Raw genomic sequence first — 23,220 nt, forward strand, 5'->3', positions numbered from 1 at the left:
TTTTTAAGCAACATAACATATACAATGTATATCAACTTTAACATACGAAAAGTTAGGGCCCAAAATATTTAAGCAACCCTAGGTCATCGCCCAACTTGGGTCATTCCTTGGGTCGAGTCAGGTAGGATTTAAAGGAAGAAGAAGAAAGAAAACATGCATTGCTTCGCATTGCACTGCCCAATGGAAGCCACGTCGTGGAGATCGTACTACCATCGAGATGTGTGCATAATGTGGAGATGTTGCCATGCCACCACCACGCTACTGTCAATAGCCTTATAATTTAACTCGTACTTCAAGTTGTGCCCCTTTGTGAACGAGGGGATCTAAAGGCCAACCAGGTTGATTTTAAAGAGTTTGAGACTAAGATAGTGTTTGTTTTTTGTTAGAAACTCTTCTTGAGATTTTTTTTTCTAAAGTTGGGAGACCTTTTTACTGAAGACTTTAATTTTCTAGAAAACTAAAGATCTAAAAAAGGCTACACGTCATCTTCTTGCATAAGTCATGAAAAAAAAACTCTTCTAAATCTCACAGACCTTCTAATCCTAGAAAAATCAACCCTATTTTTTTACAGTTTCTTCTTCAACGATTTTCTTCCATATCCACCACCACCAACTTCGTCGCCACGCCCCCTCCGCATCACCATAGCCACCTCCGCCACATCCACCATCTTTGTTGCCGCCACCACCACTACATCCTCTAACTTTGTTGCCACCACCATCACCGTTGTCACTACAATCACCACCACAACCACCGCCGCTGCTGACATCTATGCCACCGCCAGCGAGGATGCCGTCACCATCTCTACCACCTTCATCGTTGCTGCCACTACCGTCTCTACCACCGCCTCTACTTTCTCCACCATCGCTACCTCCATTGCTATTGTCTTTAACTATCATCTATAAATCAATAGGGTTAATGTGTGTATGTACAATTGTATATATGTGTTTATTTTATCATCTATGATCAATATGGTTTAATATCATTTATTCAGTTTGTAGATTTTAAAAAACAATCAATCTTTTTTTTTACATGTAAACGTTTAATTCACAAATTCTTATGTAGATATGATTTTGTAGACTACAAAAGTTTACCTCTTAAAAACTAAAAACACCTAAGAGTTGAGACTAGCCAATTAGCCATATGTCATCTTTCTCAGGTGCACGAAGTCGACCACAGATGGTCACAATTCGACGAAGGTATCACCGGTAACATTGGAAAAGGATTCTTACCACCAAAGTTGAGGGTTGAGTATGAGCTTGGAGCCGCGGCTCCCACTCTCTTTCTTTTCTCTCTTCTCTACTTTAATGGATTTTTAATTTTTAAATACAAATTAAAATATATTTTTTTTTAATTTCTAAATACAAATTAAAATGCTTTCTAGCTATATTTTATACAATACATACACTCGATTGAGATCATGGTCCCATTGGGGTCTCCGTTTCTAATTTTATATTGTCCAAAGAAAAGTAGGTGACCCGTGCATCTATATTTACAAGAGACTTCCTTGTAGAAAAACAATTATGATGAACCTATTGATTAGAAGATCTGTGTCAGTGACAAATTTCCCCATTTTGGATTTCGATTCACCTAACACCGTGGATGTTCACCGGAGATGCGTTTTCATAGTTCATATTTGGCGACAGATTTGTTGGTATTTGGAGTTTATGTTTTGATTTTGAATGCGTATTTATGTTTTAATTTATTGAATCTGTTTGTCTTCAATATGCAAGCAAGCCATGTGTTTTATAGGCTACAGCTATAGGTTTCGTTTCCCTTATTCCTTAATCCTATTTGGGGTACAATTCAATTAAAAAAGTTTTGTTTGAAGTTTCTGCTTTTTCTTTCAGATAATTTGACGACCAATTGCAACCATGGATACATTAAGTAATGATCTTTTCTACGATATCCTAAGACGTGTAGATGGTGCAACCCTAGCAAGCGCGTCGTGTTCTTGCGCAACATTTAATACCATCTCAAAAGAAGAAAGATTATGGGAAGATGTCTGTTCTTCAATGTGGCCTTCAACCAAAAGAGACGATGTGAAAACTTTAATATCATCAACTGGTGGGTTTAAAAAGTTCTATGCAGATTGTTTCCCTCTGATAGTAAACAAAGATGTTCCTGAGTTTCCAGAAGAATGGATGGAGGATGAATACTATGGCGAAGAAGATGAATTAGAAAACGTTTCACCTTCTGATTTTGTGTCACTAGTGGATATCAGATATAAAGAAAAGACTATATGTTCTAAAGTCATTTGGGGGATACCGAATGCAAATGTTTACAATGGTTGGTTTTCCGATTGTCCTTTCAGAATCGATCTTTTTGCATATTCAGATAGAGATGATGATGATGATGATGATCATAATGATCATGCAGGTATATCTATCTTCCCTTTCTATTCCCGTTCTATAAGAAATTTTGTTTTCAAAACGTTTGATTATGTTTCAAGAAAGTAATATAAGAAAAATGTATTTTCGATTTTTTATCAGAAGTTTAGTTCAACATCACAAACTTTTTTTCATATAAAAAACAAAATCTTTTTTTCTTATTTATTTGATCAAATAAAAAAACAACTTTGGGATTGCTGAATTCACTGACAAAAAATATAATAAAGTAATTATATAAGTGGGGCAGCTCTAGAAACATGATATTTTTGTTAAATGTAGAGTGTAGACTAATGAAACTTTATGATGATTTAAAATTTAAAATTAATAATATAACGTTCATTTAATCTCGTGTAGGGGAAGTAATTACTCTTTCTGTTTCCGATGGCCTGCCGCCTGTCACCTCCCTTGAAAGAGAGAGAAAAGATGGGAAGTTATGGCAAGAGCTTCGTGATGGGATTAAACTGAGTTGGATAATCGTTAATTCAAAAGCAAAACAAGCTGCAAATTTATCAAGTTGGTGTGCACTCGATGGTCAAAGACACTGGCCAACAAACAAAGATTTCTTGTTACAATTCGGATCCATTGTACCTGCCAAACAGATTCTTCCATGTCGGGTAGTTAAATGTATAATAGCAATGAAGTTTCGAGTGACAGATGTCGAGGGTAGTGGGACCCACACGACGTTAAATTTGACCGAACTTTGTATGCAACTGGGTGACATGGAAGGTGTTCATGTTAATGGGAGAAACAGTTTGCTTGTGCTTAAAGAAGCATTGAGATGTGATCGTAGCAAGAATTATAGTCTGGTGGTGGAGTCTTGTAGGTTGTACGCGAAGGTTCAGAGTGAGATTAGAGAAGAGAAGATTAGGCATGAAAATATGTTGGAAAGACTCCATATTTTGGGTAGTATTACGGCTTTTGTATTGTTGTGTTGCTACTTTATGTGAAATAGAATAGAATATAATCAATATATAGCGACTTGGGTGCACCAAGGTTTTGACTGTATGGTCAACAGGCCAAGGGTTTGACTTTCGAGTCATAAAATTGAAAATACTCAAAATAGAGAAGTTGTTTCTTCTAGCTAGCAAATGTGGTGTATAGTAAAAGTTTTAGTAAAAATATGAGATTTAAGATCGGATTATTGTACTTCGAAACTTGGTGTAAGTAGAACATGTCGACTATGGTGATACATCAATAGACGACAATTTTAATTAACAACACCTGTTATTGGTCGGTTTTTACATAAATTGAATTGAAAACATAAGTAGAGATGCTTCAATAGTAACATAAATTGTGATACACTAAAATGGATATTTCAATTTTCAAATAGTTGGCTACCGACAAGCAACATTATCCGTATATATAGTAGTTTCCTTTTGAAGATTTTACAACACAATAAATATTTTATAGAGTAAATTACAATTTTGGTCGTGGTTTCTAAATTTTTATAGTTTTAGTCCCTTCAGCCGTTACCGTCCATACAATTCCGTTAAGTATGTGCGAAATGACAAAAATCCCCATGTTTTATCCTTTATTGTATTTTGACATTTCTATTTTTTTAAGGATCATTTATGTAAAAACTGAAAATAAGCCTTATAACCTTAAGAAGGGAACGTTTGGTTCCCATAACGTTTTTTAAAGGAATGGACAGTCAAAGGAATTGGAGTTTGAATAAATTAGAATCTATCATGCATTTGGTTGATATGAAATGAAATTTGTTTTTTGTTTGGTTTGTAAATTTGTCAAGTAAATTTGAAAGTAAGTTATCTAATATGACTAAAATAACATTTTATTGAGTTTTTGTAACTTATTATTATTTTTAATAAAAATGATAAAACTTTCATTAATTAAACTCTTACCCACTCAAACCTATGTGTGCTTGTTGGTGTGGGTGTCCATGTTGGTGTGGTGTGGGTATAGGGATGGGATGGGGTGTATGTTATCATGGTCTTGTTAGTATGAGAATATGGATGTGGGGTGGGGTGTGACAAGGGTGTGGCGTGTGGGTGTTACGGTGGGGTTAAGCGTGTGAGCATGAGCATATACGTGTAGGATGGGTTGGATATATGGATATGGGGATAAGTAGGGTAGGGGTGTGTGTTGAGTGTAGGTCTTAGGATTGGTAGGGTGGGCATATGGGCATGGGCTTATGGTTGTAGGTGTGGGGGTGAGTGGATGGATGGGTGGGTATGTGAGAGATGATGATAATATATTTTGATTTTATGAATCATGGATAAAATAAAGACAAGATAAGAGGACATTTTTGTCTTTATAAAAAACATAAGAAATGGAATCTAAAATCTTTGTATTTAGCCAAAGAATGGTCGTTTTGTTAAGACGTAAAATTTAATGGAAGTTCAAAAAAAATCCCAACCCATTTGATTTTGTCAACCAAACACAAACTTTACTGGAATTTACATTCCACCAAATTTAATTGGACTTTGTGAAACAAACATGCCTTAACACTCTGATTTCATCAACCACCTCTCAATTTTGTTAGATGAATCGTTGACTCCATTGAGACCACATTAACCTCTGGCGACCTCAACAAATACTATCTCAACCCTTGCCTACCTCATCTTTCTCTCTCTCTATCTATCTATTTATCTCTCTCTCTCTCTCTCACTCTCCCTTATATTGTCTCTGGCGACACCACCTCCATCTCTACCGATGCAACACCACTACAATGTCACCACCATCTTCACTGTTATATTCTCCCCCGCCACCATTAAACCTTCTCAACCTTTCATCCTCTTGTTAGATTTGGATTTTGAATATTAATATAATCATTTGGATAAGTCAAGGATCGTGTATGAGAAACAATTTCCAGAATCTATGATTTCGACCCTATTGCATGGGGTATCACGAAATCCGATTTGGGATAATCCAAAAACAAATCAAATTGGAATAGGGACCTATTCCAAATTTTGAAACACAAAAATTCCTTGCAATTGAATGTGTTTTCGAGAGGCAAAGTGCAAAGAAAAGAAGCAGTTATCGTTATATGTCTTCTGCAACATTCTTATCTTCTACATATACATAGAAGACGACAATTTTAAGAGTGAAAACGATGCCCCGAGGAATGGATTCAACGTTAGGTTTTTGGCTAAAAAAAAATGGATTGGGTCCATTTTTTCTAAAGGATTATTTTTTGGGACAGGGCACTTCTCAACACCCTATCAAGGGATTTGCCCTTTGGACCTGCCCCTAGACCCTTCCAGGAAGGATGCCCCTTGGAACCCTACACGGGTCACTGTCACCGGACCCGCATTGTTCCCGAGTCTTCTTTGTTTATTTGAGTGTGCACTTTGCACCTCCTATCTCGGAATATAACTAAAAGGTACTCGACTTGTCTCACATAGAATCCTAACACCTCTATCTCTATCTCTCAAACTCTCCATATCTACGACCATATCAAATTCTTTCTCTCTCTCTCTCTCTCTCTCTCTCTCTCTCCCCCCTTACCTACACCAAAACGCTTATCCGTGCCAACAAAGGAAACCACGTCCCTCTATCATTTTCTCATTTGCAACTCTAGTGACGATGACAACACTACTTGAATCAATGACATCTAAGGCATCAAGGATGGGGGTGGGCAAGGGCAGAGGCAGTAGGGGATAGGCAGGTGCTCAGTCCCCCTAACTTGTCTTGAAATTTCTTTTCATGTGTATTTTTAAACAAATTTCAAAAACCTCCATAAACTTAACATCGATGAACACATTCCCAGATTAAAAGGAAGGTGGCAATACATCAATAAAATGTCAAGAAACTTTAGTTTTTTTTAACTAAAATCATTTAAATATTTTTTGACAGATAAAAAAATTCATTATCTCAGAGAGATAAGTATGAAAACTAAAATTTCCAAAAAAAAAAAAATCAAATTTTTTGAAAACCGCCCAATCCGAATGAAAAACTAAGTTTGAATTCTTGAAAAAAAAACAAAACCCAATTTTGTCGTATTTATTTGCGCTTTCTATTTATGTTGTTACTTCCATGAGTTCGGTGTCCACTCTCACGCCTTCCTTTGCCTCTTGGACCTTTATTGACTTATTGGGTGTTTTAATCACTCTCAAGGATTCAAATCTCCACGTATCAGCCACTGCGTCAACCACAGTCGATCGTTGGTGGTATGTTGCCGGTCGTTGTCGACTATGCAATTGTACCTCTTGTTGGCCGCAGATCAATATTGTGGTCCTATGGCTCTAACTCTCACTAAACCGTATGTCTCTAAGCCTTTAACTCATATTTCTTTCCGTAAGGGTTTGTATATCTTTGTAATTTATGCATCATTGAAATTTAAGAGAGACGAGTAATATAAAGTAAATGAATATAATAAAAGACTAAAGAGAACCTAACCTATCAAAACATTTTTTTCTATATATTTTATAATTATTATATAATTCTTTTAATGTTTCACTGTATAATTGATCTATTTATATATTAATAAAAAATTTTAATCCATATAGCCTTTAAAATTCTCAGATTTTTTCTTTCTTTTTTGGTTGTATAAACCGGAAAGTCGTTGCTTTTTGCTTATAGTTAAAAAAACTAGTACACGATTGTTATTTGAAAAATTCAATTTTGTAAAATTTGTATAATATATATAACCTTATTTTGGCTCACTATCGTGGGAAATAGTTTTACATTAGTATGAGATTTATAAATATTTTATAAACCCTTTTTATATTCAAATTCTGGCTCCGCCCCTAGGGGTGTGGTAGGATAAGTGGGGTCCAATTATCTCTTTAATAACTCTAATAATAATAATAATATTAATATTAATATTAATAATAAACTAAAAATAGAAAAAAATAAAATAAGAAAGTGTGACATCCTCATTTTTATGGCCATTTTAAAACTTTTTATTTATGTTTATTTAAAACAGAGTTTATTTATAAATGCGAAATTTGGTTCCGTAAGTATTTTCGAATAAATGTTTTTCATTTATTTATAAAAGCTTGGGATTTCATAACTGATACAAAACATAAACATAAACAGGCCTTACAGTATCTTAGACTATCAGTCTGTATCTCCTTGAATCTCTTATCATTCGTGTTCCTTTTTACTACTACTTATTGTTTTGGTCAAAAATCGACTAAGTGGATATCAACCAAGGTGTAGGAGAGGTTGTGGTGTTTTAGGCAATACAAGTATCCAATGATAATCAAGGTGAGGCAAAAGAGTTACAAGGAAAGCCCTTGATCCTTTATAGTGTAACACCCATAAAATTCGAGCCAAATTAAAACATTTTAATTCATTCAAAACCATTAAGTTCATACACTTGTTTTCAATATAGTTTAAACATCAGAGTATCTCCCAGAACCATATCATAAAAATCATAAAACATGAGGAGCGGTACGATCATGCCTTCGCCTTGCCACGATCTCCTGAAGTACCTGAAACAATACACTGAACTGTAAGCTCGAAAGCTTAGTGAGTTACCCCCAAACTACCAACCACACATAAACATACTCATAACATATCACAAATAGAACAACCATGCACATCGGGTCTACTGTGTGACTTGTCCGCCCGCACCGGGCTTTCAGTCCACCTGGTCCACCCTCCGAGTCTAGCCATGTACATCGAGTCTACATTGTGATTGGTCCGCCCGCACCGGGCCTTCAATCCACCTGGTCCACTCTCTGAGTCTACAGTATGACTGGTCCGCCCACACCGGGCCTTCAATCGGTCTGGTCCACTCTCCGAGCCTCGGCACGTCTGGTTCGCCCTCTTGGGGGCTTCAGCCTATCCGGATTGCTCGCTGGGCCTTCGGATCATTCGATCCGCCCTGGGTATGTTGGCTTAAAACACAAAGCAAGACCCGCCTCAACCCAACCCCCGTCAAACAACCATGTGCACATAAAACAATTAATCACATAACAAATCCTTAACCAGACAAACAGTCTAACAGATCACATAGCATATCAACATCCTAACAAGGATTCCGACCTAACCGGTCACTAGCATAACATTACCCTATATACCGGATACCGGCCTCGGTGCTGTAGACCCTGTCGATATAGTGAGGATAACTTACCTGCAATTGCCGACTGAAGAGATAAGACCAAGCTGCTCTGACCACCGACACAAACTTCACCTCGGAACACTACCAAAGAACCAATTCCATAAATACCAGAATTACCAAATTACCCTTGGAAGTTAAATCGGTAAATTCTTAGTCAAAGTCAAAGTCCTCAGACAAAGTCAACCTTCCTGGTTGACTTCTACTCGCCGAGTCACCCCGACGAATTGCCGAGTTCCCACACCCAGAAAACTCTCATATCACAACTTAACTCGCCGATTTCAACGATCTCTAAGTCCCATCCTGACCAACTCACTGAGTCGTCAACCGACTCACTAATCCAAAGCTTTAACCCAAAAGAGATTGGGTTCTGGGACCATACTCGCCAAGTCTAAGAATAAACTCGCCGAGTCTAAGGCTATCTTCAACAGACTCACCGAGTTGTTCTTCCAACTCGCCGCGTCCATGCACGTGTTCATACAACTCGTCGAGTACACCCATGCGACTCGTCGAGTCTCTCCATTTCTCAAACCATTCAGAAGCTATTTGAGCCATGCAGAGGCTCAAATCCATAAATCCACCCTTCTACAATCTAACCCTCACATAAAGTTGCAAACTTTACGTGAAGCCATGGAGATTTAGGCCCAAAACACACTAGGGCTTGGGTTTTGGACAAAGAGGCTTCACCAACCACTCAAAGACTGAAACTTAATGACATTATGGACCATAACAAGCCTATATCTGAAGTAGCAACCTCAAATCTAACCTTCTAACTCGAAATAGCTCTTAATCATACCAAAAATGTCCCAAATCTCAAATGATAATAGATCTAGATACCAAAGAGCCCAAGCAACATATTATTACCTCCAATATATGCTCCAACTGAAGTAGATCCTGGATCTACACCACTCCTTTGCAGCTAGTCTTTAATTCTTCAAGCTCTTTCCCACCAATTTCCTCTTCCAAGCTCCAATCTCCTTAATAATGGAGTCTCACACGAAGGTTAGGGTTTCTGGAACTCTCAGGGGAATTAGGAGGCTGGGAGAAGGACATAAAGTTCTTTAAATAGGGTGCAAACCCTAAGATTAGGGTTTCCTCATTCTAGCACCAACTCGTCGAGTCCAGCTTCCGACTCGGCGAGTTGGTCACTTGATTCGCGATCCAAACCCGCTCCGACTCGGTGAGTAAGTGTACCTACTCGTCGAGTCCCTTCTTTTATTTACACTTAGCTCCTTTCACTTCTTGTTCCAAACTTGGGATGTTACATATAGGATCTCCGACATAAAACCTTGGGAATTGATAATGATCACTTGCCTTGTTGTGTTTTATTAATTTCAATTCGAGGTTACATAGACAATGAAGTTAAAATGAGTACAACTGTAATGCCAGAGCTAACTGTGTGTGTGGTGTGTGTGATTTGCGGGTGTTATTTATAGTCTAAGTTAATCAACAAGAAGTCAGAGATTTCTGGGATCATCCTTGAACAAGTATTTGCACGTTGTTTGACTTGGTATCCCCGAGTCTTAATCTTGGTTGAAGTGACTCTCCGTTGAGAATGAGTCTTGAGTGGACTAGTTCTACATATGTGAGAAAATAAAGAATAATATAGCCGTTATAAGTGTTAGAAAATATTAGTTATAATAATCAAGATCCTGCGATATGTTTAAGGATCCTGAGACTTCAAGAATATTAAGGATCCTGAATATGATTTTGGGATCCTGTCCCTTGATACAAAGAAGTTGAGTGGGTCAGGTAGGAAAATCTGGTGAGTACATAAGATTTACAACCCAAAATAATATATTTGATATATTTAATTAAGTGACAATTAAACCGATTACTCATCACCGTTTTCTTCTTGATTCTTCCCTAAGGATCTATTCTAAGGGTCATCATAGTCATTGTTGTTAACAGTAATGTTATAGGGATTTCTCTGCAATACGAGTCAGTAGATTTTTTTCTATTTTCATTTCTAAGGATTTGTCCTAAGGATCATCTTAATCATCATTAATGACAGTACTATTATCGATATTTCTCCGCAATACGTGTCAGTAGGTTAACGTACATCAAATGGGCACGAAGTCTATCACCTACGGGTTATAAACCTGCTTGTGTTCCACGGGTCTGTCATCAAATGGTTCGGTGGTTGTCACCTATACTCTATTAGGTGACTACATCTTTGGTACACTAGTACCATTCCTACATTGTTAGTACACTAGTACTATTAAATTCGTGACATCCTATTGTCATTTTCATTATTCATCATACTATGACATCTTATCATACTATGGCGTCTTATCATTACCCAATGTATTATATTCACATACGATGTAAGTCATATAAAATTCATCTTTAAAGTAGTTCATCTAATACATAACATCTTTGCACATAACCACATATAACATTCAATTATTTAAGTACTTCATATCTATGTGTAAGATGAAAGTAACTACGCACTTACTTGTTAAAGTGGATGACTAAAAAGTTGGACAATGTTTCGCTTAAGTACTTACTTTTTCCTTTGATGCGACCTAGGTTCATATCACTAACTCTTAGTATTATATACTTAGTGACTAATGATAGTAAAAATTTCTCACTAATCCCAATTTTTACATCAAGATCTGTCAAGTAAGGATCAGTCAGGCAGGATAGTTGGAAGGCATGATCATTTCGGCATAATAGCTTTTCTAAAATCCAACAACCAAGCCAACGTAACCATTCTAGACACCTCTCCCATAGGTAGATCAATCAGTATAATGACTTGGAATCACTATTAAATCTTAATTATAGGTTCATAATAACGAATGTGACTATAATTAAAAGCTACACTTAAAATAAGATAAGCATAGCTTAACTTACAGAGATTCTTCTATCAGAATCCAGAAATTGCACTAACAAAGCTTCTACTCGAAAGCTACTACTGTTCGGGGCCTCAGGGACCTCCGGGCTCCGTCAGAATACTAAAAACTAAGGTAAATAGGGCTAAGGCAGAGAAAAATCGAGAGAGAAAGGTTGTAAGGGGTGAGGAAATTGAATGAGAGACCGATTGCTATTTATAGGGCAAAAGTTTTATTTGGATGCCACACATATGGCCAGATCGGGTAATGTGGCGATTCCCGAGTGGTGACATGTGTTGCAATTTCGGTGGGGTGTCAAATATACACCGCACATCTTGTCTGTGCGCACGACTGTGAGCGAAAAAATCTATTTTCTTTAAAAATTCACATTTTCTTCATACGAGCTCCGTTTTCGTTGTACTTTATATCCACGCGTAGCTATCGAGGAGATCTACAACTTTTAATTAGACTCCGTTGGATAATTTCGACTTTATTTTTAAAGTTATATTTTTAACAGGCTTAAACTTTTAAAGTCTGGTACAAATTTGTAACTCTCTCATCCGACGTCCGTTCTCGACTGTCTTTATATCGGCGGATAGGTATTGACGAGATCTTCAACTCTCGTTTAGATTGTTTTTCCTAGCAATCGACTGATTTTGATTTTGATTTCTGAGTCGTTTACTACTATGTTGAAATTTCGAAAAATCATAACTTCCTCTTAGGAAGTCTGATTTAGGCGTTCTCTATATGTACATAATCCTTGTCACATATACTATAACTTCGGTTAAGGCCATTTATCGTAAATAACCCTCTATCAAAATGTCATTTTTTATCGCTTATAATATTTTAATTGACTAGCCCGAATCTATGGGTGTTACAAAAATGGGCAAAAAGAAAGGTAATATTGTCCTTTCATATTTATTTTAATGGCAAGGTTAGGCTGCAATTGGAGTATGAACAAAACCGCATGATTTGGGCAGGGTCGGTCCTGAAAAATGAAATAATCTTAAAGGCCCGGGACGGAACAAAAAAAAAAAGAACCCTTATCTTTATTATAATTTTGTATTTTTAAATAAAAATATATAATGAAAAAATTAGACCATGTGCAGCTGCCCACTTTGCCCCCCCCCCCCCCCCCCCCTCTCTCTAAGCCCCCCATGGATTTAGGAACGATAAGGATCTTTGGTATCAATTTTCTAATTATAGAACTATATTTATACAAACTAGATGTGTGCCCGCGCAAAATAGCGGCGATAAATAGGTTTTTTGGCGAATAGTTTTCTTTCGGAAAAATAATTATTAGATTTTGTTATTAGTTATTATGTAATAAGAAAAATTATCACTTTTAATTAAAATATTTATGTTTAGAACTTATATTTATATTGTATGTTTATACATTTCATGTAAATTAATTATTTTCAGTATCTAGTTTAAGAATGCAAATTAACTTATATTGTTGGATTTAATATTTTAAAATTGTTATTTTGATCCAGATTATTTTTTTAATAACCTTCCTTAATTTAAGTCTTCAAAAATTTGGCAAGTATTAAATATTTTGCTATGCATAATTGATTTGTACAAAAAGTTTTGTATCTTGTATCTCTTAAAATTCAAGATATGATTAATATGTTTTATATATAATATAAGATATCTACCCTAATAAATGAAAATGTTATTGTCACTTGTCATTCTCTCATTTAATTAGTCATATGTCATTTTATCATAATTTTGAAATATATTTATTTCCCACTTGTCAATTACTTCATTATTCATTTCCATTATATCATTAATTTAGTTTCTATAAATTAAACCTACTATAATAACTATTAATTTTAAATTTGAAATTTAAAATTTCAATTTCAATCAATTTCAAAAAAATTACATTTTAAACCTTTGTATTTAACATTTTATTATAATAACTCGTTTAGTACACGGGTCTAACAATTAAACGCATAATTTTAATTAATTTATTTTTTGCATGTTTTTTTCATAATTTTTACTTATTTCATATTTCAAATTCAAATAAACTTCTCATTTAATCGTTCCTATTTAACATTATGTTTTAATTAACCCGTATAATATACGGGTTTCACACCTAATAAGATATAATATAAGATATTCATACCACTAGGACCAAAAATATAACTACTCTTTTTGATATCCACTTGGAGACCTTCTATGGATATGACGCGTCATGTAATATTCTTTCTTTGATTGCAAAGTCCTTGTAAACAATGTTACCTTAAATCCATTTTGCTAGGGTACTTGTGCCAAGTTTTTTACTAGATATATTTAAGTGGTCCTTTTTCTTTCTATTATGGTTATGTGTGATGATAAAAATGGTTACTTAACTTGTTCAACGCCTAATTATCACTCGTTGTCAATTTATTAGACGACACGGTATGGGTACAAACGAGAAGTAACACCGGTAACGTGGCGCATCGCGACGGCGTCGTAATGGGGGAACACCCCCCCCCCCCCATCTCGTTGCTTCTCGTCATGTAGTTCTCGTGGCCACGGAAACGAGTTGAAACGCGTAAAATTTATCCGTTTGAAAACGGTCGAATACATTAATAAAAAAAATATAACATTTTTACCTCTCTCTCTCTCTCTCTCTCTCTCTATATATATATATATATATATATATATATATATATATATATATATATATATATATATATATATATACATATACTCATTTCATTTCAAACATTATCTACATTCTTATTTCTTTCTAAAAAAATGGAGCAAAACCAAAACACCTCCCCATCATCAAACCCAAACACAACTTCCCCTGTCGGGTTTGCCGTTATGAAGGTTATTTCAACCTTTTATCGACTCATGGCTCACCACAGATCTCATAGCAAGGCTCAGCTTTCAACCCCGCTTCACCGCCACTACAGTTTCCCAACTCACCTTACTTTCAACAAAATCAAGGCGGTCAAAACCCAAATTTACAATAAAATCTTTTCCCTTCTTTTGCTTCGATGCAACAACAAACCAACCAACCATCGCCTACGACACAACAATCGGGTGAAGTGGAAGCAGGAGGTAGTAGGAACAAGAAAGGGAAAGGGAAAGGAAAATCAAAAGGGAAATCAATAGCGATAGAAATAAAAAATGCAGACGTTCCACAATAGTGGACACCGGAGGAGGAATACGCTTTGACGGCGGCCTGGTGTGCTACTTCAAAAACCGAACTTCGCGAAAATGGAATGAAAAAAGGAGCTTATTGGGGGCGGTGCTCGACAAGTTTCACGCTATTTTAAAGAAAAATCTGTATCGCAACAATGACATGTTGAGCAGCAAATGGGTATGATAACTAAGCAGTGCAGCAAATTCAACGGTATTTACAACCGGCTTGAGACGCAACAAAAAAGTGGAACCAACGACTTCAATTTGTTCAAATCTACTAAGGAACAATATCGGGTCGAAATGGGTCATGTTTTCGACTTTGAAAAATCATGGGAATTGTTGCGAGCGGATCCAAAAGGGAATAAAATGCCTACATCGTCGGAGGTTCAATCCAAAAGGTCTCGCAATTCTAGCTCGGTCGACGTGTCGGACGCACGGACTAACATCGACCTAAACGCCGATGACGATGAGATCCCGGATGATATCCAAGAGATATCCCCACCACGACGACCACCCGGACGCGACAAAGCGAGGCGCGCTGCAAGACATGCGGAGGAGGTTAAGACGAGAGCAAAAGATGCGACGGAAATGAGAGTCAAATTCGACGAGCACAATTTATTAATAAAAGAAAAAAATGAGTTGAAACGTCGTCATTTGGAGTTCCTGAAAAGGCAGGCACGGGAGAAGCATGAACAAAAAGAGAGGGAACTAATGACACATAAGTTGTCAATTCTTCGGACAAGCGATGAGGGTTTAGCGCCTGCTGATCTAGCGGTGCTACAAGCGATAAAGGAACAAATTAGGAAAAAATATTTGGGTTAATTAGGATTGGTGTGGTTTTAGTAGTAATTTGAATGGTAATTTAGTTATTAATTTAGGTTTAAAATTATGTTTTTTTAATTGTAATCAGAATTTTAAATTTTAAATATTATATCTTTTTTTTGTTTTCAAAATTATATGTTTATAAAAAAAATATTAGTTATTAAAAAAACACAAAAAGAAAAAAAAAACGAAAGCAAAAAAAATGTAAAAAAAAACGAAATAGTAAAAAAAATTATAAAAATAAAAATATTTATTTTCAAAAAGTTGGTGTTGCATCTTGTTGCCCATTTCCCCACTTGGTGTCAAAACACATTTGCTTATGTGACATGTGAGGTGGCACAAGTTGGTGTTGCACCTTGTTGCCCACACCTAATGCTCTTAAACTTAAGCTTACATGTCACTGATCAAGTCATTCAACGATTGGTAAATAAAATAACTTGTCACACCATGTTGAATCGATAACACAACAAGTAAATTGAATAACAACAAACTATTAGTTTATTAATATATATATATATATATATATATATATATATATATATATATATATATATATATATATATATATATAGATAGATAGATAGATAGTGAGACGCAAATCCCTCAGTTTGAGTTCGGCACACCCGAGAGTATGCCCAAATCCCTCAAACCAAGGCTCTGACACCAATTTGTAACGCCCCAAAAATCATAGGGTAAAAATTTCATTTTTAATATATATAAACATTCAATCATCCTTTATTCAAACATTTAAAAGTATTTCAAAATAAATTATTCGTAAGAGTATAATCCTAGAATAACAAATTGCGGAAAACACGGGTATATGCGTTGCGATCAAGCCGGGCTGTTCCTTTTTGAACTAGAAGTACTTGAAACCTTAAACCACAAATTGTAAGCACGAAGCTTATTGAGTTCCCCAAAATACCACATACACAAATAATTAGCCTCTCATGGCTATATCTCGATAAGGACCATCCGATCATGTGTCTCAGTGAAGACCCTCCGGTCTTACGTCTCGGTATAGACCCTCCAGTCATAACTCAATATATATACATAATAATATAACATCATAGGTCACAAGACATAATGCATAATAACACATATCTCAGTATAAGCAATTAAGACCCTCCGATCAATAATACGAATAAGACCCTCCGGTCAATAACACGAAAAAGACCCTCCTGCCACAGACAATATTACCACACAGGTAAGTATAATGAGAAGACTCACCTCGAATGCTAAAGTTCACTGAAAGAAATCCTTAGATGTTGCCCTGATGACTCCCTGAGCTATCAATACCAAAATAACACCCAGGTAGCAATTGGGTTCCAAACTATGATCCATAATCTAAACTTGGGGTAAAATGACCATTTTACCCCTGACTCAACATGAACCAAAACTGAGGCCCAAGCCCAATACCAAAAAGGCCTAAAACCAAAAGATCCAATGTGATATCCCTATTTTTACGGCCATAAAAGACCAATTTTTTTTTGTTTATGCTTTATAAAAATCAGAGTACCCTTTTAATAAAATTGTTGCAGTATTTGTTCCTAGAAAAACATGATAAATGTGTTATGAAAGCATTTTCGAAGAAATGCATTTTATTCCTTTTAAAACTTTGGGATGTCATCGTCAATACAGAAACATAAGCACAAACAGACCTTACATTCATTTACACTAGTGACCTACATCTCTTTTAAATCTCTCAGTATAAAGTAGCTTCATATCGACACATGTGATACAAATAAACTTGAGTGGGTCAGGTTGGGAAACCTGGTGAGTATATAGGGATTTCAATTCCGCAATGTTATATCATATATATAATTTAGAACTCACAAAATATACAATTTCATCATATATATATAAGCAACTCTTACCCCGCCTCGTCAATCCTCACAACGAGACTATCCATACTCTCGGACCTTAAAATTTACCTCTCTACTTAATCCATACTCCCGGATCTAAGCCATACTCTCGGGTCAATAACTGTGCATGTTCTATACTCTCGGACTAGGGACAATTGTCTATGTCTAAATCCATACTCCCAGATTAATGACAAATAACTATGTCCTATCCATACTCTCGTACTAAGGACAATTGACTATGTCTTAATCCATGCTCCCAGATTAATGACAAATGACTGTGCCCAATTCATACTCCCGGACTAGGGACGAATGACTATGTCTAATCCATGCTCCCGGATCAATGACATAATTTAAAGTTCTATTCTCTATATATATCTCACTCGTACTGATAGGAAGATACTACCCAATATTCCTCATAATTAATTTAGGTTTACTCTTTATCCTAAATCATCATATATAATCGGGTATGTTCCTTAACACGTATTTCATGCAACATCGAATAACTCGCACATAAACATATATTTAATTCTTCAGTCAATACTTGTATTAAAATTATGTTCATGAAAGAGACTATGCACTCACACATAAACTCTTTAACATTAATTTTACTCTCTAACAAATATTTAATACTTTAATTAATACTTGTATTAAAATCATGTTCAAGAAAGGGACTATGCACTCACACATAAACTCTTTAACAAATATTTAATACTATAATTAATACTTGTATTAAAATCATGTTCATGAAAGGGACTATGTACTCACTTGTAAAAGTGATGACTCCTAACTCGGACAACACTTCGTTTCTTAATAATGTAATTTCCTTCGATGAAACATAATATTATTACAACTAGATTTTAGTCTAATATTTACCATGACTAATTATTAGTCTTAGTATTATTATTATTATATAAGCATTAAACAATATTTTCCAACCACTATGTATAGACAGGGGTCAGACATGAAACACCGAAGGGCAGGACCATTTTGGCATTAAAGCACTTCTGAAATCCAACAACCTAGGCGACCCTTCAAACCGGATTCCCCGTACCGCGAGTAGTAAAAAAAATATTATAACGACACTTATATAAGTCATAATACTAACCCAAATATTTATTATAAGTTCATAATAATATTACTAATATTAAATATAAGCTATATTTAAAATAGGGTAGGCATATCTCACTTACAACGGGTTTTATTAGAAACCGGGCTCCGCTGGAGCAGAGTTTCTGAGCCGAAAAGCTCTTTTTCTCGGAGCCTTCGTGCGCTCCGGGCTTTCTTCTAGCGCTAGGGAAGTTTCCTAGGATTTAAGGGGTTTTAGGGAGTCTAGAGAGAAGTTAGAGAGAGAAAGAAAGTCTTATGGCGTGAAGAAAATATGAAGAGTTCATCTCTTATTTATAGGGGTTTTATCGTAGAGTAGACCCTAAGTTTCGTCCGTATCTTCCGCGTACGAGCTCTATTTTCTACGTTCTTTATATCCACGCGTTGGTATTTACGAGTACTACAACTTTCATTTAGACCCCATCAGCTAATTCTCAATCTATCTCATATTTATAAAATTGTATCGTATTTATCGCGCTCGAAGAGTAGAGACTAAGTTTCGTCCATATCTTTAACATACAAGCTCTATTCTCAACGTTTTATATATACACGTGTTGGTATTTACGAGTAATACAATTTTCATTTAGATCCCGTCAGCTAATTCTCATTCTATCTCAGATTTACAAAATTGTATCGAATTCGTGGTGCTCGAAGAGTATGGACTAAGCTTTGTCCATATCTTTCACATACGAGCTCCGTTTTCGACTGTCTTTTTATCGTTTAACTCCTATTAAAGATATATTCATTTCTCGTTTAGATTATTTTGGCTAAAAATCGACCGATCTAAAATTCGAATTTTCGGGTTGTGCACTGTTATGTTAAATCTTAGAAAAATCTTAACTTCCTCATACGAAGTCAGATTTGAACGTTGTTTTTATGCACGCTCTCGGTTTAATGTATACTATGACTTTTGTTTAGATTGCTAAGGCTAAAAAGTATTTTATCAAAAATTCACTTTTTTTGTTACGCGGTGTCGTGCCGGTTTAGCCGTAAAACTTCGACGAGTCATAACTTCTTCGTTATAACTCGGATTTCAACGTTCTTTATATGTACGGAAGCCTTGTGACATATACTATAACTTTGGTTAAGATTATTTATGCTAAATAATATTCTATCAAAAAGTCATTTTTAACGCTCATTGTCTCTAAATTGACTAGCCCGAATCTGCGGGCGTTACATCCATAAAGGCCCAATAATGGTCCAATTTCCAATTTGGGCCCAACCCTCATATGGGCCTCATCGTAAAGCCCAATAATTTCCTTAATCCAAAAAGTTGATCTCAGATGGACCAAAGGCCCAAAGAAGCAAGTCTAATAAATTGGCCCAAGGGTGTGAAGCCCAAAAACACAAGCCCAAACTCAGCATAACGTCGTACGCAGGGTGTACATTCAGCTACGATGGACGTACTCAGCGAACCAGATCTTAACCTAAACACGGTACGCTGGGTGTACCATTACTTATGCGAGGCGCAACTCGACTTAATCTAAAACTGATTTCTTGACTTAACCACTTAAGCACTTTGCACCCAAGCTTCGGGGATCCATAAAATAAAGTTCTTAATGCGTAAAGTCGACACTTTTATGTAATTGCATGACCCAATGGGACCTAACAACCATCTTAGTCCATTAATACTCATTCAAATCCAACTAGAACATGCATTGACCATTCATAGACATCAAGCAATCATTTTTATGAACTAGAAACATCAGAAGAGACAAGATCTATCACTCCAAGCTCCTGGAGTGGCTCAAACCCACAAGAACTTAATACACCATAAAAGCCATTAATCTTTCCATAAACTCAAACTAGCATAAGAAGTCAAGTTAATAACTTGTTACCTCTTGAAGCTTCCCAAAAGTATGAAGATTCTGGATTTATAACCCCAAGGCTACACCAAACTTGATCACCACGATCCAATTCCTTGAAATAACACTAAGAACCCTTCAAAAATCACTTCCAAGCTCAAGAATGCACCACCAAGGGTATTAGGGTTCGAAAATGAGGCTCAAGGACAATGGTGGCTAAGAAATGAAAGAGCATTGAGCTCATAAATGTGTTTAAATAGTGCCCAAGCCCTAAACATTAGGGTTTGGCACTCTGCTCATTACGTTAGGCGTACCCCAAGCTTACGTTGGGCGTACCTACCCAGGCACGTGCCCTCCTCCATGCACGCATGGGACCTGCTTGCCAACTTTTTCCATTAAGGGCTAAATCTGCAAAATATTTCAAACTGCCATAACTTCCTCATCTAAGGTCTGTTTCCAACGAACCTTACATCCACAAAAAAGTGGCGAGAAGCCCTACGCTCCTAACAACACACCATGGCCTAAAAAAAATTCCAGAACAAAACCCAAAATCTATAAAAGACTGAGTTATAAAATTAAAATTATACCATTGACCTCTAAGGGCTCTGTCGAACACTTGGATCACTTAAACCATAACACCCATATCTGAAAAGGGCCAAATTCGGTCTTCCCCGAGGCCCTAAGCCATATGATCACTGATGATTGGGCCGCAACCCTGAATAATGAAGAAATCCAAAACTGAGTGTTACATACTCAAAATATGATTGGGTAGTGAAGGGTTGTGTGGATTAATAAATGAGAGGCTATGTGAATTAAATCGTATATATTTTATCGTACTATTGTGCACACCCAAAGTACTATTGTACTGTTGTGCCTAGTCATTTAGGGAAATATTAGTAAGTAAAATGATGTGTGAAATAATGAGATGTGACTTGTTGTGCTGTGACCAAAGTATTATCATACTGTTATGTTTGCCCAAAGTACTATCGTACTGTTGTGTTGTGCCCAAAGTACCATTGTACTGCTATTCCTAGATGTTTAAGGAAGAATAAATAACAACCATTGCTGATAAAGATCCTTTACGAAAGATTTCTCGAGATCATTGTTTTAAGATTATGAAGTGAGGATAAGGAGAATGAGTAACTGAGTTATTTGTTTGCTAAAAATGTATAATTAAAAAATTGTAATGTTATGGGTAGAAAACCCTATGTTGTGACATCCCCATTTTCACAGCCAGAAAAGACCGATGTTGTTTATGCTTTATAAAAATCAGAGTACTTCATTTTATAAAAATGTTGCGGAATTTGTTCCCAGAAAAACATGGTAAATACGTTATTAAAACATTTTCGAAGAAACGTATTTATTTCATTTTAAAACGTTTGGGATGTCATCGTTAATACAGAAACATAAGCATAAACAGAACTTACAATTATTTACACTAGTGATCTACATCTCTTTAAATCTCTCAGTGTAATGTCACTTCATATCAACACCTGTGATATAAATAAACTGAGTGGGTCAGGTTGGGAAACCTGGTGCGTACATAGGGTTTTCAACCCACAATAATATAATTATTATGTTTAAACAATCAAACAATCAACCCAATTACCCATCCCCATTATCTTCTTTATTCTTAAGGATCTACCCTAAGAATCAGTTATTTCTCATTCATTCATTCCTAAGGATCATCCTAAGGAAACAACATGAAGTCCATTGTTGCCAATGACACATTGGTCAAGCGCAGCTGCTAATATTGTCACTTAGGCTCAGCTGCCAGAATTAGGACATTTTCTATGAGGCGCTTCTGTCGGTATTGACCTTTAAACACTACTGTCATGGTCATAAGGCTACCTATTAGGCGCAACTGCCGATACTATCCTTAGAGCGCAGCTGCTAGGACGTTTACCATAGATCTAAATCATCTACGGGTTGTGGCACAGCTGCCAGTGCTCATCTATAGGGTACTAGGTCCACTGCTGCCAATGTATACCTATAGGGCACTAGGTCCGTACTACTAATGTTCCTCTATTTCAGCTTTTATCCATCATCATTCATCTACCCATGTTTTACCCAACATATCTTGTAGATATAAAATACTTTATACAGTTTACATCATTTAAAACATGTATAAAAATCTTTCACCAGCATAGACAGCAAGTATTCAGACAATATGCACACATAGCACGTAAATTTATAATAAAATACTTCATATCTATGTGTAAGATGAAAGTAACTATGCACTCACCTGATTAGGTGGTGATTCCGAACTCAGACAGCACTTTGTTATCTCAAAACAATTTTCCTCGACAAAACCTAGTATCAATACCACTAGGGTTTAGTTTTTAACGTTAACCACGACTAATTAATAGTCTAGCTATTATTACTATTATATAAGTGTTAAATAACACTCAATATAACTCATAATAATAGCCCAAATAATTATTTTAAGGTCCTAATAATGTTACTATAATTAAATAAAATCTATATTAAATATAGTATAGGCGTAGCTCACTTACAACGAGTTTTTATTAAAAACCGGGCTTCGCTGGCGCAGCGTTTCCAAGCCGAAAGCTTTTCTTCTCGGAGCCGTCGGGCGCTCCGGGGCTTTCTTCTCGTGCTAGGAAGGTTCCGTAGACTTGGGAGGGGTTTAGGGAGGCTAGAGAGAAGTTAGAGAGAGAAAGAAAGGCTTATGGTGTGAAGAAAATATGAGGAGTTCACCCTTGTATTTATAGGAAGTGTATAGTAAAGTAGTCTCCAAGCTTCTTCCGTAACTTTTGCATACGAGCTCCGTTTTTGTCTGTCTTTTTACTGTTGAGTTCCTATTAATGAGATCTTCAACTTTCATTTAGACCTCGTTAGCTAATTCTCATTCTATCTCGGATTTACAAAACTGTATCGAATTCGCCGCGCTCGAAAAGTAGAGACTAAGCTTCGTCAATAACTTTCGCATACGAGTTCCGTTTTTGTCTGTCTTTTTACCGTTGAGTTCCTATTAGTGAGATCTTCAACTTTCATTTAGACCTCGTTGGCTAATTCTCATTCTATCTCGGATTTACAAAACTGTATCGAATTCGTCGCGCTCGAAAAGTAGGGACTAAGCTTCGTCCATAACTTTCGCATACGAGTTCCGTTTTTGTCTGTCTTTTTACCGTTGAGTTCCTATTAATGAGATTTTCAACTCTCATTTAGACCTCGTTGGCTAATTCTCATTCTATCTCGTATTTACAAAACTGTATCGAATTCGTC

The 23,220-nt window shown here is 36.1% G+C and overlaps 3 protein-coding genes across 3 annotated transcripts; 2 read left to right on the forward strand and 1 right to left on the reverse strand.

Moving 5' to 3' along the window:
- Nucleotides 1-557: 557 nt before the first annotated feature.
- On the reverse strand, nt 558-896 carry LOC111913736 (glycine-rich cell wall structural protein 1.0-like). Its single transcript, XM_023909440.2, has one exon. The coding sequence runs from the start codon at nt 894-896 to the stop codon at nt 558-560; it is 339 nt and encodes a 112-aa protein (XP_023765208.2).
- A 575-nt stretch (nt 897-1,471) lies between these two features.
- On the forward strand, nt 1,472-3,576 carry LOC111913759 (probable F-box protein At2g36090). The gene is made up of 3 exons (XM_023909464.3): nt 1,472-1,651; nt 1,848-2,376; nt 2,742-3,576. Exons 2-3 carry the CDS (start codon nt 1,872-1,874, stop codon nt 3,332-3,334), a joined length of 1,098 nt encoding a protein of 365 aa, XP_023765232.1. The 5' UTR covers nt 1,472-1,651; nt 1,848-1,871; the 3' UTR covers nt 3,335-3,576.
- Nucleotides 3,577-14,555: 10,979 nt separating this feature from the next.
- Nucleotides 14,556-15,203, forward strand: LOC111913737 (uncharacterized). Its single transcript, XM_023909442.1, has one exon. The coding sequence runs from the start codon at nt 14,556-14,558 to the stop codon at nt 15,201-15,203; it is 648 nt and encodes a 215-aa protein (XP_023765210.1).
- Nucleotides 15,204-23,220: the final 8,017 nt, after the last annotated feature.

This window comes from Lactuca sativa, chromosome 8, assembly GCF_002870075.4.
Source record: "Lactuca sativa cultivar Salinas chromosome 8, Lsat_Salinas_v11, whole genome shotgun sequence".
Taxonomy (NCBI): domain Eukaryota; kingdom Viridiplantae; phylum Streptophyta; class Magnoliopsida; order Asterales; family Asteraceae; genus Lactuca; species Lactuca sativa.

What these genes read in the sequence shown, in the direction of transcription:
- LOC111913736 (XM_023909440.2), bottom strand. Translation starts at nt 896, where the DNA reads ATGATAGTTAAAGACAATAGCAATGGAGGTAGCGATGGTGGAGAAAGT.
- LOC111913759 (XM_023909464.3), top strand. Translation starts at nt 1,872, where the DNA reads ATGGATACATTAAGTAATGATCTTTTCTACGATATCCTAAGACGTGTA. An exon ending in TGATCATAATGATCATGCAG is followed by an intron (nt 2,377 to 2,741) that starts GTATATCTATCT and finishes AATCTCGTGTAG; the next exon opens with GGGAAGTAATTACTCTTTCT.
- LOC111913737 (XM_023909442.1), top strand. Translation starts at nt 14,556, where the DNA reads ATGGGTATGATAACTAAGCAGTGCAGCAAATTCAACGGTATTTACAAC.